Genomic DNA, 15075 nt, shown 5'->3' with positions numbered 1-15075 from the left:
TGTCTTTATAAAACAGTCTTAAAGATATGTTAGCAGGGCATGCCACCTCTTCTCTACATGATTTTCCAAAATTATAAAATTTAAAATGGCATTACCTGAAAAAAATAATAAAAAATACTTTCCCAAGTCTCCGTAGGCAAAACAGAGACAAAAAAAGATATTATAATTATAGAAAATCATTATATTAATGTAATTCCACTGTGTGAGGAAATAAAATTTAAAATTAGAAAACATGATGAACAGGCAGAAAGTGTGAATTAGTTGGGAGAGAACTGTTAGCTTTACAACTTAGAAAAGCAGGCATTATTTTCCAAGCTGCATTAGGTTAGTGGGTTCAAGTTTATTACAGCATTTTTTGTGGCCCCAGTCCAGGCTGAATTCAATGAGAATCTTTCCATTGACTTCAATACGCTTTGGATCAGCAGCTATACTGTAATGTCTTGTAGCATCTTTGTCAACTGGGAATAATAAAGTAATGCAGATTTGCCTGCCTGAAGTTCTAGAAGTCTTTTAATTACCTCCTTCATTACACCACTATTCTCATATCTATCTTCTTCTGTAATTATAGTATGGAATGAATTTAGTTAAAATAACTTGTCAGAATGTAGATAACCTAGGTCGAAGATAAAGTCTGCTCAAAATACATACAGCTACCTAGAAGTTATACTTGACAGAAAAACCTGCATTCAGGCTAAAAAACATGTTTGAACTTACAGCACCATGTAATTACCAAATGATTGCTGAGAGTATTGTGTGGTCAAAGCTGTCATCTCCCTGCTTTCTCAAGTGAGAACAAAACCAACATCTGTTACATAGCTTGAGCACTCAGAAAGTCATCAGCAAGATTCTGCCCTGTCTACTTCAACAATTTAGATATTAGAAGAAGGAATAAAAAAAACAAGTGCATTCAACTAACCAAACCTATTTGTAAAGAAAAAATTATGCATGGCATATGCCTACAAAAATCATCACTATCACCTGTTTATGCATTAAAAAATCATCCCACCCAAATAACAACTTATTTTTTTATTTACAGGTAAAAGTCAGAATTTTCAAAAATATACAGGTATTCTTTTGAGACCCACGAGACATCATCTGCAGAGAAAATCCTAGTCTTTACATCTCTTATGACTGTAAGGCTGACACCTTTGAAAAGCAGGCCATGAGAGCTCAGGTCCTACTATCAAGGCATCTCATACTAGTAGAAAAACATGAATATCGTATCAGAAACTAAAAATTTTGACAGACTCACACCAACCACTTTGTTGAGTCTCCTGATCAATTTTCTCTTAAAAACTGTCAGGAAATAATTTCTTCTTTATAGACTAGTTACAAGGAGAGTGCTATTTTATAACAGGGCCTAATTTAAGGTGATATAAAATCTGAAGGAGTAATTAGTGCTCTATGGAATATTTCCACAAGTAATAAATTCACACAATATATGATCTTTTCAGCACTGGAAATACAACAGGATCTTTATGCTTTAATCTATGAAGAGATTAAAAGCAGAAATACAATAATCAGACTAGGCGGATAAAAAATAAAGTAACACTTTCAGAAAGGAACTTTTTCACAACTTACTGTTCAGATATACAATAGAGGTTTTAAGTTTGCTTTTATCCTAAGTACTTCATAACTCAGTATGTAAATGCAAATACATAATACAAATGTTGAGTAAATGGCATCTTAGTACCTAAAATTGGTACTAACCAACATAACATCAGGAGCATCTATCAAGACATTGCATGACAGAGAGGAAAATAATAGTAACAAAAACCACCCAGACTTTGTCTGCATACCACTAGATTACTAAGTCAGGATTGTTCCTTCCTTTTTTCCTGCTTCTATCAATCTCAGCATAGTTATTAGATGCAATTGAATTCCATTAACTTTGTATTTGCTTTCTAAACATACAGGATATCTGGCTGTACCAGTTTGCTTCCAGGATTTCTGAATTATGAAGACTATAAATTCTGTTGTACATTGTAGTGTATCTTGAACATATTTCCAAAAGTATTCTTCTACCATTGCCTAGCATAAAGCACACATTTTTATCAAAGGATGCATTGATCTAAATCTGGCATTCCTGATGCAGTTATGAAAGATCAACAGACAAACCAGGAGTATAGGTATAACAGTGGGAGTCAGGTCAGAAGCTGAAAGTCATGTTATGCTGCTATTGCTGGCACAAATGAGGCCACATCTGAGGTCTTGAAATGTGACCTAAATATTGAGACAAAACTCTACCATTTTAAGTGTTTGCAGATGTATTTCTGAAAAATATGATTTCTGGAGAGTAAACATGAGCAGTTGCAAATGCTCAGACGTATTACTTGTGGCAGGAGAGCATATGCTAGGCCTAGGAGAGTGCTATAAATGTCCTGCCAGCTTTACCCACAAGCACTCACTTCAGAGTTCCCATCTGCATAATTGCAAACACAAGGAGCTTCCACTGAAACCCAATTCTGAAAAATTCTACCTATGTTAAAAAGGACAGTCAGGCTGAAATTAAGCTCAAATAAATCTTGATTTATTCTATAGAACAAATTTATTCTACAGAATAAATTTGGTCCCTCAAAAAAATATGTATTTATCAAAACAGCCTGTCATCAGTATGACAGATGACTAGCCATTGAGCTACTTAAGTGACAGCATTGCCTGTTCTTGTCATCAGGAAAATGAGCTTGATTACTACCTTTACCAAATCCTATCTAAATTACTCTGTCCATACTGTCATGTTATTCTACAGAGTGGCTAGAACTGGGATAGTCTGGTTAATTGAAGTTCCAAATAGTATTACTGAGGAAAATCAAGCACATTTCTTGAAATTATTTACTTATCTTTACAACCTACTTTTTCTGTTTGTAACTTTGGGGATTAGTAAGAGTAATAATATTCCAGAAAATATTCTGTCCAAAAAATTACCACACATCTCAAAGGCTGGAGGCAACAGGAGTTCAGTTCACCTGTGCTCTCCATTCAAGACAGCTGCTGCTTAGATGTTGTCTCAAGATGCATTCATTTAATGACCATGTTGCTTTTATTTGCTAAAGCAAGAAGGATCATAAGATGACTATTTTTTAAATCATCAGCTTAACAAATGAAGCCATGTCTATCACTGATGTGGCTGAATGAAAGAAATAGACTGTCTGCATGTATGTTTGTGTGGGTGGCGTATCCACACAACCTGCTGAGCTGTCCCAGGGCCACAGCTGCATGTGGCTAGTTAATGATATAAAGTCATCCAGATTCAACTGTATCATCCAAAGCTTCTCTTGTGCTTAGGCAGCCTATTTGGCTGTCCCAGGGATGGCACAGTACAATCCCTCTCTTCCACACCACTGCCCTAAGTATAAGGGTATCCCACCAGAGAAGTTTACACTGAATTCCACAGAAGGGGAGCCAAGAGGAGGTACTTACACATTACATTTCAAATACACATTGGGGGAACAACAGAAACAACACAAGCAGTAAGTGTACATCACTCACAGCACCCAAAATCCGGCTCACTTTCCAAGAGGTGAAACCCAATTATCCTCTACTTGAATAGTGGAACCCATATATCTCACAGCTGAGAATAGCTTTAATTTTCCTCAATCCAAACACACACCACAACATTTTGGCACTGAACTACTCTGCTCTTTGCTCCTCCTCCAGGCCCTAAATAGATGGGAGCGCTGTGTTTACTCATGCAGGATGGTGCAACATCAGCAATAGAGGCAGATAAGCAGGGATAACTCAGTGTCTTACATTCCCTAATGATGACCTTGAAGCAATTTCATGGTCAGCATGTGGATTTTCTATTCTTTAGAACCCCCACTGATTATAAATGAAGCATACAATGCGATTTAGCTTGCTCCATTAAGATCGTTTAAATCTTTTGTAGCTGTTTGTATTTTGGAAGTCTCCCTCTATAGTATTTTACAGTGATTTTAAAAGACTTCTTAGTACTTTTAATGTCTTAAATCTACCGCTTTGTTTATCTTTAAAGCAAAATAATGGGACTTTAGTGATGAGTTTACTGTCTATAATGTTATATTGTGAAGCATTTATATTAACTTTAAAGAAAAATATATTTCATTAGTAGATACAGTTCATACTTAACAAATGCCATCCCACTAGAAAGAGAACTGTTAAAGTATTAAATATTTCCATTTCTCTAGGTCAGAAATGCCCTTTCCCTTCCATTTCCTAATTTTTTAAAAAATCACAATGACCAACTAACATTTCTTTTGTAAAATGAAAAGAGACAAATCAAGGCTTGGGACAATAACAGAACCAATTTTTATCCCAACACATTTGTTATGGTGTACCAACTTCCCAACTACACCAAAATCCCTTTTGTTGTATTTTGTGATATTTAACTACCATTCACTTTCAGTCTTTCTTACATATGAAGACTGCAGAAGACTGTAAAATACTAAAACACTTCACAGTTATTTGGGGCAGAAAAAGAGGAAAAAATAAAGCCAAGGAAGGAATTATGTATGTTTCTCACTTAAGCCAGACAAGTGGGAAGATAGTCTCTTGGGCATGATTTCTCAGTGTTTTGTAGTCTACTCAAAATGTTTTAGGAGGTTTTGATGAATATATTAAAAATTTAAATTAAAAACCTTCAGAATTTTTCAGCTGGAAGTGTTACTTCCAACTTCTCATTATCAAAACTTTCTATCAGATTTCACTATCATGTAAATCAGACCGCCTCTTGTTACACTCAATACCACAAAATTTCTGACTGCATAAAGCTATATCTCTTTATCCTACAATTCAAAATGTAATTCAGAATTTAATTCATCTGTAAGGCAGTGCTCCACCAACTGAGCACTGTTTACTGCTCTTGGCCTGCAGAAGAATTGCTGATGGTTTGAAGACAGCTGGCTGCCTCTCAGCACTCAAAGCTGCTATCTTGGCTCATCTGCTTCAAGCAGTCTGCTGGCCTGGAAGAGCCAAATGAGGAAACAAGAAGGAGGACAAAGCCCAGCAATTAGATATTAAGAGGAGGTAAAATGAGCTCCCCAAATACCGGTAGAGGAACAATGTCTTTGGAAACAAGCAAAGCGAAAACAAAGCAGCATGTTCCCCAGCCAGGCAAGAAGAACAGGGACGCAGATAATAGGGTGTAAGAAGATGCAAGGAAGTAAAAGGCCAGTAAAACTGGGCAAAGGAAAGGCAGTGGTACATAGTGAAAAAATAGACTTTAAATGTGTGATTAACAAGTATCTAAAAGAAGATACACCCTGTAGCAGAAATGAGAGTCAAACCCATCCAGAATCTCATTTCAAGTAATTATTAATATCTAACTATGCCACAACATCAACAGGATAGAAGTCAATAACGAGACAATTTTATACCATATACATATATATCTCAGAATAGAGAACAGTGATATGGTGAAGAATCTTCTCTTTTAAGGCATCTTTGATTTCAAGGGCTTGTTTATTTATTTTAATTTAATCAAATTTAAAGATGAACAGCAGAAAATAAACATGCACTTTTTAAAAATGTACATATCAACCAATTCAAATCTATATTAATTAAACATGAAGTACAATAGCTATAAACAAAACAAAACAAAAAAAAACTAACAGAAAAAGACAAAACCCAACAAAACTAACAAACCAGTACACAAGGATATGTCAGCAACTTAATCACTTACAGGCTCTCCTCGATGTCCTTCTAGGCCTGGAGATCCAGGCTGCCCAACTTCTCCCTTTAAAATAAAAAAAGTCTTAAGAAAATAAGCCTATTTGCATAATAAAAATTATTATTTTAAATAGTAAATAGTATTTTTAATCTAAGTAAAATTTCAAACCAATACACATTGAGACTTCACCAAACATCTCTCAACAGTTTAAGACACAGCAAGAAGTATCATCAATCCAATACTCCCTCATGTTGTGTTTGACAGCTATCAGTTTGCAAAGAGATGAGAGAAAATTTTCTTTTCACTCAGAACAGCAATTTCTAGTAGAAAAATATGCATAAAACAATAACAGACTGTTATTGTTTAATTGTTAGTATAAATAATAGTATGAAAAAAAATTTCATAGTACTTCAGAATACAGCAGTACCACAAATGATCAAATATTTATCAAGGTATGCATGACATTAAATAATATCTATTATTTATATATCTAATAAAATACTAAAGGATTCTGAAAATTTGAATAATTTCAGAAATGAAAGCACATTAAAAAAGGCAGAGATACAGATATAATGCAGATAGCTATAAAGACACACACATATAAAATAATCTGGCACTAATTAACTTAAAATTATAAAAGCTGGACTTGAAGTAACAATGAGTAGCATGTGGGTTTCAAGCCATGTTTTTTCCACATTGTTTCCCAAAATGAATATTGTAAAAAACAAGGAAAGCACCAAATAGAAATTTCCTTCAAAGACAGCCTGTTTGTTACTGTTCTGAATTTGATTACAGACCCAGAATGAAGCGATGTTTTATAGCAAGCAGATGTTGAAGTCAAGCTAACAAAATGTTTGAATGAAAAATATGGTTTCTATTAACCATTATATTATAAAATTAATAAAACATAATGAGCACATCATATTCTTGGTACCACAATAATAAGGAAAATAGTCCAGAAAATGTCTTTCAGTTTAAATGTACACACATTCACACAATGTACTGAATTCTCTGTATATTGCTTACAAGCATAAACCATATGAAAGTACTCTCCAAATTCATGCTTCAGCAACACAATGCTTCACTCTAAATTACCACCAGTGACAGTTAAAATTTTATGTTAATGTTAACTGTGAACATTACCTGTCCATGTTATCAAATACCAGAAAAGAAAAAAATCTAGTATCTTTCTTCCTACATTCTGAAGTACCAGAGAAAGAAATTCTCCTCCAACTTAGCAATGATATCTGTGTGTGAGTGTATGTGCGCATATATATATGTGTGTGTATGTATGTATGTATGTATATGTATATATGTATATATGTATATATACACATATATATGTAAAATAAGAGAAGATTAATTTGAAATAAATTCCTGGAGGTAACCAAGCTCATATCACAGATAACAGAAGCCTAATCTGGAAAATTGATGAAGGACTGATTCAGCTGACCAGACTCAGGAGTTGAATTCCACTGACCACACACAGACATTTGGTTGTATTTGAGACGCCCAATGGTATCTTGTTTAGTCCCACTGCAGAAAAGCACTGGCTTTACATAGGACTTACATTTTTCAGCTCCCTGAGGATGTTTTGGACACTAATGAATTTCAAATGTACCAGGGGCTTTTATGTGCACAGCTAAACTGATCCCTGTGAGTTTGCCTTTTCTGACCTGAATTACTCTCCAGACTCCACTGGCCTTACCCTGGATCCACCTCATTAACAGCTGCTGCCTGGAAGGTTTTAGGTCTCTCACAGGTCCTGTGTCATATGTCCCTGCTGCAGCAGATGTCACAGATATGCCAGCTGCATCCCTAACTGCACTAGACAAGCATGGTCACAAAAGAGAAGATCCAGATCTCCAACTACAGCAATATGAATTTAGACAAATGCACTCAGAAGTACACTTGCATTTTTGGACACTGAAGTAACATCAATCTTGCTCAGCCCTAGATAATTTCACTGTTATTAAAAAAAAAAAAAAACAACTTAGAGGAACAAAGCTGTTGAAAAAGCTCCTTTAGATCAATTCAATTGAGCATTTACATCACATATTATTAAAATCTTTTCCCTGTGAACTTAAAACTGATACTACTGAACTCTATATTTTCACAAATTAGAGCAGTGCAAACAACAACTTGGCAAGCAAAACATCCAGTGAGCACACAGACTGCAATACATCATAGAAATACCAGATCCTGTTGCCTTTTTCACAGTAGGCACATACTTAGTTGACTTGAAAAACTGTTCTACATTAAATACAAACAGCACTGCATAGTGAAGTGAATAAAAACACATACAAAAACATTAATCCAATACTGAAGGTATTTTCCCTTAATTTTCCTGTAGCTCCCTTCAAAAGCAATTATGTCCTCCAGTGCATGTTTGTATATAAATCTCTTTAACAGAATCACAGGGTTAGAGAAACACATAGAGAAACATAGGGCTAGAGGAAAGGCTAAGGGAGATAAAGTATAAACAATCTCTAATGATCACTAACACACTCTTCATAAAAGCTTTGCCTCTCCTCACAGAACAACTGAAAGCAATGAAGTCTGCTCATTGCTGCAGTAAACTCCCACATCTCCCAGGAGCAACATTATTTTCATTTCTAGTAATACTCCACAGAATAAAATTTGCATGTTTACACCATGAGCAATCCTATTGAAGACTTCTACCAAGATATTAATACACATTTCTACATACCTTGAAGCCAGGACTGCCCGGTAATCCATCTTTCCCATTTCTGCCAGGGTCTCCCTGTGGCAACATTTAACAGTAATCAGCAGGTAAATTAAGAAGCAAAAGCTAACGACAAATTGTCTTCAGAAAACTTACAGATCGCCCAGGCATTCCTGGAAACCCTGTATCACCCTTCTCTCCTTTTGAACCCTGAAAAAAACAGCAAGTGGAAAGTAAGTAGTGTTCAATGTCTGTGCTGCAAATTCAATATATTTAACCCATAATTCATGTTATTTCTCATTTTGAAAAAGTACAGATCTGTTTCTTTCTTAACTCAGGTAGCTGTCACTTAATAACTACAACCCCATTACATAAACAAAAATATGCTTCAAACTACAGAAATGCTCACAAAGACCCTCTTTCAAATTGCTTAAAACTCTAAACTACTGAACACATGAAGAAACTATAAGGCCAGGTGAAAATATAGCTGTTAACACTGGAGGGCCAAACTATACTCTGTGCTTTATATAAATTACACATTAAAACATCTCTCTTCCCATCTGCTATCAGCCTCACTCCTTTCATGTGCTCCTCCCTCCCCTAACTCCTCCCACTCTCTCTCGTTTGGTTATATGTACATTTGTATTAAAAAACATAGACATCTTTGCAATATAATTATTACTTATGCCCCATATATGGTGTGTTCCATATTTACACAAAAAATGCATACATTTTGTGCTATGTGGAAATTAATTACACCAATCCATTAAGAGAATGAAAAGGTTCTCAAAATATCCAAATAAGCAGAGCGTGAGTTTGACGTTACTAAATGTAGATACTTCCAGTAAAAATGTGAACATTTTTCTGAGCTGTAAATAAAGGATTATATTTTCTGTGAAGATGCATGTTATAAAAATGTTAATTATGCTGTCTGGGGTTCTCATGCCCAGGCTCCCAGTGGGAATGCAGGGGCTCCATGAGGGGAGGCTGGGGCTGCCCCAGCCAGACAGAGCCGGACACAGCCAGTTCCAGCTGGACACAGCCGGTTTCAGCCAGACACAGCCGGACACAGCCGGTTCCAGCCGGACACAGCCAGTTCCAGCTGGACACAGCCGGTTCCAGCTGGACACAGCTGCCCCCTGTGAGCCACGGCCAGGGCAGGAGTGGGGAATGTTTAACAAGGGACAGAAACATGACACCAACAAATTAAGGGAAGAGGAGAAAGGCGGACACCAAGAAGTGGGTGCTAGAGCAGTGATGCCCCTGTGGCCTTTGGAGGGGGCCATGGAGGAGCTGTGGTAGCCACGGTGCAGCCCATGGAGAATCCCCCAAGACCAGGTTTGCCCAGATGGCCCTGAAAGACCTGCACTGGAGCAGGGGAGGAGTGTGAAGAGGAAGAGCGGGGAGAAGCTGTTAAAGACCACCCTACCTTGCTCCCTATTTCCTATCCCATGAAGGAGGGAAGCTGAGCTTGGGAAATGGCAGGGTGGAGGAGAAAGGGGTTTTGTTGTTCGGTTTGGTTTTTTTTCTCACTGTCAAAACTTATTTTAGTTGTCAATAAATTAAATTAATTTTCCCTGGGTAGCCACTGTTTTGCCTGTGACAGTAACTGGAAGGTAATCTCTCTTATCTGGACCATCAAGCTTTTCTTTCTTATTTTCTTCCTCATAGTGTTGAGAAGGGAGATTGAGAGAAGTGCTTGAGGGTTTGCACCAGGCAGCCAGTCTAAGTGACCCCATCACAGATACCAAGAGCATTTTGTTTCAATTTATGCCTATAAAGTCACTTGCCTTTTTTCCATATATTCCTGGCACTCCTTGATCTCCTTTAGGACCTCTTTCTCCCTAGACAAAATGCACATGGAGCAAGTTAAGTTTTAAAATAGAAGTAGTTACATCAAGATATATTTATATATATATAAAGTATACATGTGTAACAGACATAAAGAAGGCAAAGAGTTCCCTGTGATAGAGAAAATATGCCCCGGACTTAAATGCAAATCCTGAATTTTCCCAGCTTTCCAAGAGAAGGCCAGAATGTCCAGCACCGATGGTGAGACAAACCACAGCTCACAGGCTAAGGCTTCTACTTTCTATAGGAAGTTTTTTCTAACATATTATTTGTGATGAAGAATCCTCTAAGTAGTAGTAAAATCAAATTAATATAAAATCCCATAGAGCAAAATGAAATTAAATAACAGATGGTTTCTATTGTTTGATATCTATGTAATGAAGTCCCATGGCATGTATCTTCCCTAAATATCACCTTCATATCTATTCATTTTGAGCAATTTAGCAAATGCTCTGAAACAGTATTGTGTATAGACTTGTTTAGCCTTTAAATTAAAACTACATGGCAAGGTGAAACACAGGAATATGGAAACAAGAAATATTTAATTCCAACCTTTGGTGCTGGCATGCCATGTAACCCAGGAAAACCAGGCAGTCCACTGTCACCCTGAAACAACAAGCATATTTTAAATTCTTGAGTCAAAATACTGGAAATATACTACAACACTCATATTCTCATGACCAACAAATAGTAGAAAGATATAATATATCACTGTATCAACTTCATAATATTGGTATGACTGATAAGAGTTTTTTCATCTTTAAACAAAATCCATTACATAAAAAAAAAACCTTACTCACTTAATTTTAAACTAAATTTACAGTAATCTTTTAGTAAGTCTTATGGAAAGCAGCAATTCATGACCTTATGAGATTTTACTACCAGCTTACTCTGGATAAGTGAAGTATTAAAAATAAGATATTAAGTATGTGCTCTAAAAAAGAAACTAAATTAAAACAAAATACACTTATAAAACAACATTGGCAAATTGACAAATGAGTTCTCATTTCAGAGAAAGAGAATCCACTTAGGTAAAAGCAGTTGGCAATTGAAAAGACAAGGCAAAATACCAGTTCTTTTTATTGTTCTCAGAGGTGTCAGGTATCAGGAATTCCAAATTTTTGCTATTACTACTGAAGATATTTAACTGACAATTTGTCTGCAAGTTCCCTTGAGCAATGACAACAAAATCCTAAATTACAACTTGTCACTACTTGACTTAAAACAATAAAACCTATCCTAGGTGCTTGGTTCAATAGACTACTTCACTTGAGAAAACAGCTAATCACAAAATCATTTTTGGACAATCAGAATGTTTCCTTTCTGTTAATACCTACTTTTATATTGAACCATAGATTTCAGTTTGTTTAATATATTTCAGCCAGATAGAAGTTACAGTAGACTATGCTCAGAAAGTTATTTCATATAATATTTCAAATTCTAAGACAAGGGTTAAACCAGGACAACATGTCTCAATGCTGTTTATCAAAGCCATTCATGCCTAAGCAGATTTGGAAAGTTCTCTCATATATTTGAGGTAGGCAGGAACATGACCACAGGAATGACAGCTTGTGGGTAAATGCTATCAAAATATCTCTCAACAAATAAATATTAAAAGCAGACAATGGAATGGAGTTCAAAAATCAGCAAAGGGTATAAAACTAATGCTTCATATATCCATTGCTTCCTAATGAAAAAGAGTGGAGTCTTTGTTTCTACTCAGAAGTGGTGGTTCAATTATTGAACTAAAACATTTGGAAATTAAAACAATTTTAAATTAGCTACTAGAGAAACTTTACAAGCAATGCAGTGAAATAAAGAGATGAAAATTTGGCCAGGATTTCCAGGAAAAAAAATTCTAATGGCAAGACCTATTTTACAATGGAAATTTTCTCTGAAATAGTGGTGGAAGCCCTATTTCTTGGCACATTTTAAACAGGGCTAGACTGAGTAACAGGAAATATTCTGTCACAACCCTGCACTGCAAGGCAATCAGTTTTTCATCAGCAGCATCTTAATTTCTACACATAGCCCAATACTGATTGATTGGTTAGATTAACTTCTAAAATCAATTTGATTGAGATGAATAAAGCACAGAACACATAAGAAATTTTTCAGTTCTAACCATGAATTTGAGAATTCTGCTGAACAGTGATGAATTTAAGGACTTGCTTATTGGGAACTTTAGAAAGAAATTCTAAGATCAATTGGGAAAACAAGTGTTTGTTTCACAGAAAGGGCTTTGAAGTTGTAATGAATCAAAACCAAAATAATTGTACATCAAAATCAGCTTGGAACTTTTCTAAACATAGGGCAGAAATGTGAGAGAAGGCCATAGCCAAGGGCAGTTTATTTACTGCGTATAAAGAAGATCCAGAGTCAAGTTTATCCTGATTACCAGAAGACAATTACATATAAGCTTCTACATCTGTCTATACCTCCAAGCTACTGGCTACACCTCAGCTAGAATTTCCCACAAAAATTTTGGGTTGACTAATTGAGTCAGTGTTTTCTGATAAAAATTGTCATCCAGGAATTCCTACCAAAGTTATCTGGATACACACTTAAAAAGAAAAAGAGTGAGAAGAGTTAAAAAGAAACCATTCTGACAGATGTCTGTATTGTGCTTCCAGGTACCCATATTTAGATATACTTTCTAAGTATATGTTATTCAGTAAAATAAAGTTGTTACTGGCAGTGCAAAAGCCTATATAAAATTTATTAAATAAAGAAAGACAGAGTTGGAATTTAAATTTGTTGGGAATTTAGTCCTTCCTTATTACCCTTTTAGTGAACAATACTCACAGAACACTCATGTGAAAATACTACTTTGTATAAATGTATATTCTGTATACCTGTACAACCAAAAAATTATAAAAGGTAAAACCTTTCTATCTATTATTCTTGTTTGGGTTCTTTTACCTTTGCCCCATCTTTTCCTGGTTCTCCCTTGATACCTGGCAAGCCACGAGGTCCCTAGATTGAGACAGAAATGAACACAAGTTGAAATACTAATACAATCTGATCCAGAATTAGACACAGAAATGTGACACAACATGGGCCAGAGAACAATGTGTCAGCTGCCTGATTCCAACATTTTGATGACTGGACACAAAAGCAGAACTAAGTGTAATCTGTACCCAGCATGGATGAACACAGCACACTATCATAATCCATGACTGAGGAACACTGAAACAATCTTTTGCTCTAACCAAGGACCACCCAAGGAAAAAAAAGAATGTCACACAACCATACTAGCCTGTTCAAAATCACAACCTGTCAACATGTGAGCCCAGAGATGTCCCCTTCAATAGCCCATCAGACAGCCTGCACAAATGCCATTTTGCCATCAGACAGCCTCCACAAATGCCATTTTGCTTGCTCTTGGACCCAGCAGGCTCTCAGATATTTAATTCCACAAATTAGTAAATCCTTGACTGTCATTCAGACTGGATCGTGCCAAAAGTAAAATACAGCACAGGTTTCCAACAACTATCTCAGTAAGGACTACTAAATTAATACAACAAAGAAAAAGAATTCTCCTCCATCAATCTGGGCTTTATGTAAAATCTTGTTTTGGATGTGTGAATTGTGGGCAATCCATCACCATGACAAGAGTTCAGATCACTGCTAGTGGTACATAGAAAAATTGAAGAAACTACTGTTTGGCTTCTGGATTGGGATAAAAATGTCTAAGCTGCAGCTGAATCCATCTTCTAGAGGCCTTACCTAGCATGGCTTAGATTTGTAGTCTAATTGTCAGCCTACCTACAAACCCCAAAGCCATGTGAATTTCAAAGCAATTCACCCAAGGATGGCCCCTGATTTCATGACACCCCTTGAGCCCTCTTCATTCCCCACACCTCAACTCTCAATGACAAAGAGAGAGACTTGGCAGGATTTGTGTCAGATATTCAAATTCTAGGAATGAAACAGAAACTCACTTGAATCCCTGGAGTTCCTGGGATACCTGGAGTTCCTGCTGATCCCTGGTATCCCTAAAGAAAAGAACCAGGACTTGTGACTTTTCAGAAACAACATACACAAATTTCCAAACATCTATTTAAAAAAAAAAAAATCCTCCTGCTTACTAGAGAACTTTTGTCACAACCCTATAATTTTAGGTCACAGATTTTATCAACTTTAGCTATCACAATCATATATTTAGGATTTAGATTTCAGTTTTCAAAGCTTTCATATCTGCAGCTGAAGTTCTCAGCTTCCAGACTTTAGCTAAAACCAGTTATTTTAGAATTGTTACACAAAAGCAATACAAGCATATTGTTTTATTTTCCACTAGAAAAAAAAAATTAATCCACATATGTAGACACATTTTTTCTCTCTCTCTCTCTTAAGAAAAATATCTGAAATACGCCAAGACTTTTAAAGGCTTCTATCCAGTTACAGAAATAAGATTTAACAAACAAGGTATGTTCTAATACATTATGCAGCTAGTTTTATAATATTTCTACATAACAAAAATTCCATTCTTGATACTAAGCACTTAGCTATGAACTTAAATGTATGTAACAGTCTATACAAACAGAAAAATAATTTGAATGATCAGAACTACAGAAAGAAATACTAAATAATTCATGAGTTAGAAAGAGAATCTCAGGAATGCTTTACTAGAAATCAACATTGGCAGAACAAGAGAACCTTTACAGAAACCAAAATTTATGTCTATGTTTTGGTAGATTTGATTCAATTAGTACAGCAAAGACAGACAGTTTTCATGCAAAATTTGTACAGGCTTTAAAGAATCCCTTAAGAGAGGCAAGTTACTTAAAAATAAGAATTTTACATAGCTCATTTAAAAGCATGTCCTTGCAGTGGACAAAATGAGATACCAAGAGGATTTTTTGAGAAAACATATAAAACAGGAAGAGAAATT

At 35.7% G+C, this 15075-nt stretch overlaps 1 protein-coding gene across 1 annotated transcript in view; it reads right to left on the bottom strand.

Moving 5' to 3' along the window:
* The window catches only part of COL21A1 (collagen type XXI alpha 1 chain), a 92970-nt gene that overhangs the window by 29936 nt on the left and 47959 nt on the right, over positions 1 to 15075 (bottom strand). Inside the window, exons 11-17 of the mRNA XM_005518111.3 lie at positions 14126 to 14179; positions 13104 to 13157; positions 10734 to 10787; positions 10121 to 10174; positions 8487 to 8540; positions 8355 to 8408; positions 5657 to 5710 (exon numbers count right to left, since the gene is read on the bottom strand). Of these exons, the coding sequence (XP_005518168.2) occupies positions 5657 to 5710; positions 8355 to 8408; positions 8487 to 8540; positions 10121 to 10174; positions 10734 to 10787; positions 13104 to 13157; positions 14126 to 14179 (378 nt within the window). The remainder of the gene's footprint in view (positions 1 to 5656; positions 5711 to 8354; positions 8409 to 8486; positions 8541 to 10120; positions 10175 to 10733; positions 10788 to 13103; positions 13158 to 14125; positions 14180 to 15075) is intronic.

The sequence above is a fragment of the Pseudopodoces humilis genome, chromosome 3, assembly GCF_049639895.1.
Source record: "Pseudopodoces humilis isolate 2021_Gansu_Grassland_sample_001 chromosome 3, ASM4963989v1, whole genome shotgun sequence".
Taxonomy (NCBI): Eukaryota; Metazoa; Chordata; class Aves; order Passeriformes; family Paridae; genus Pseudopodoces; species Pseudopodoces humilis.
This window is presented reverse-complemented; position numbering and strand designations above follow the sequence as displayed.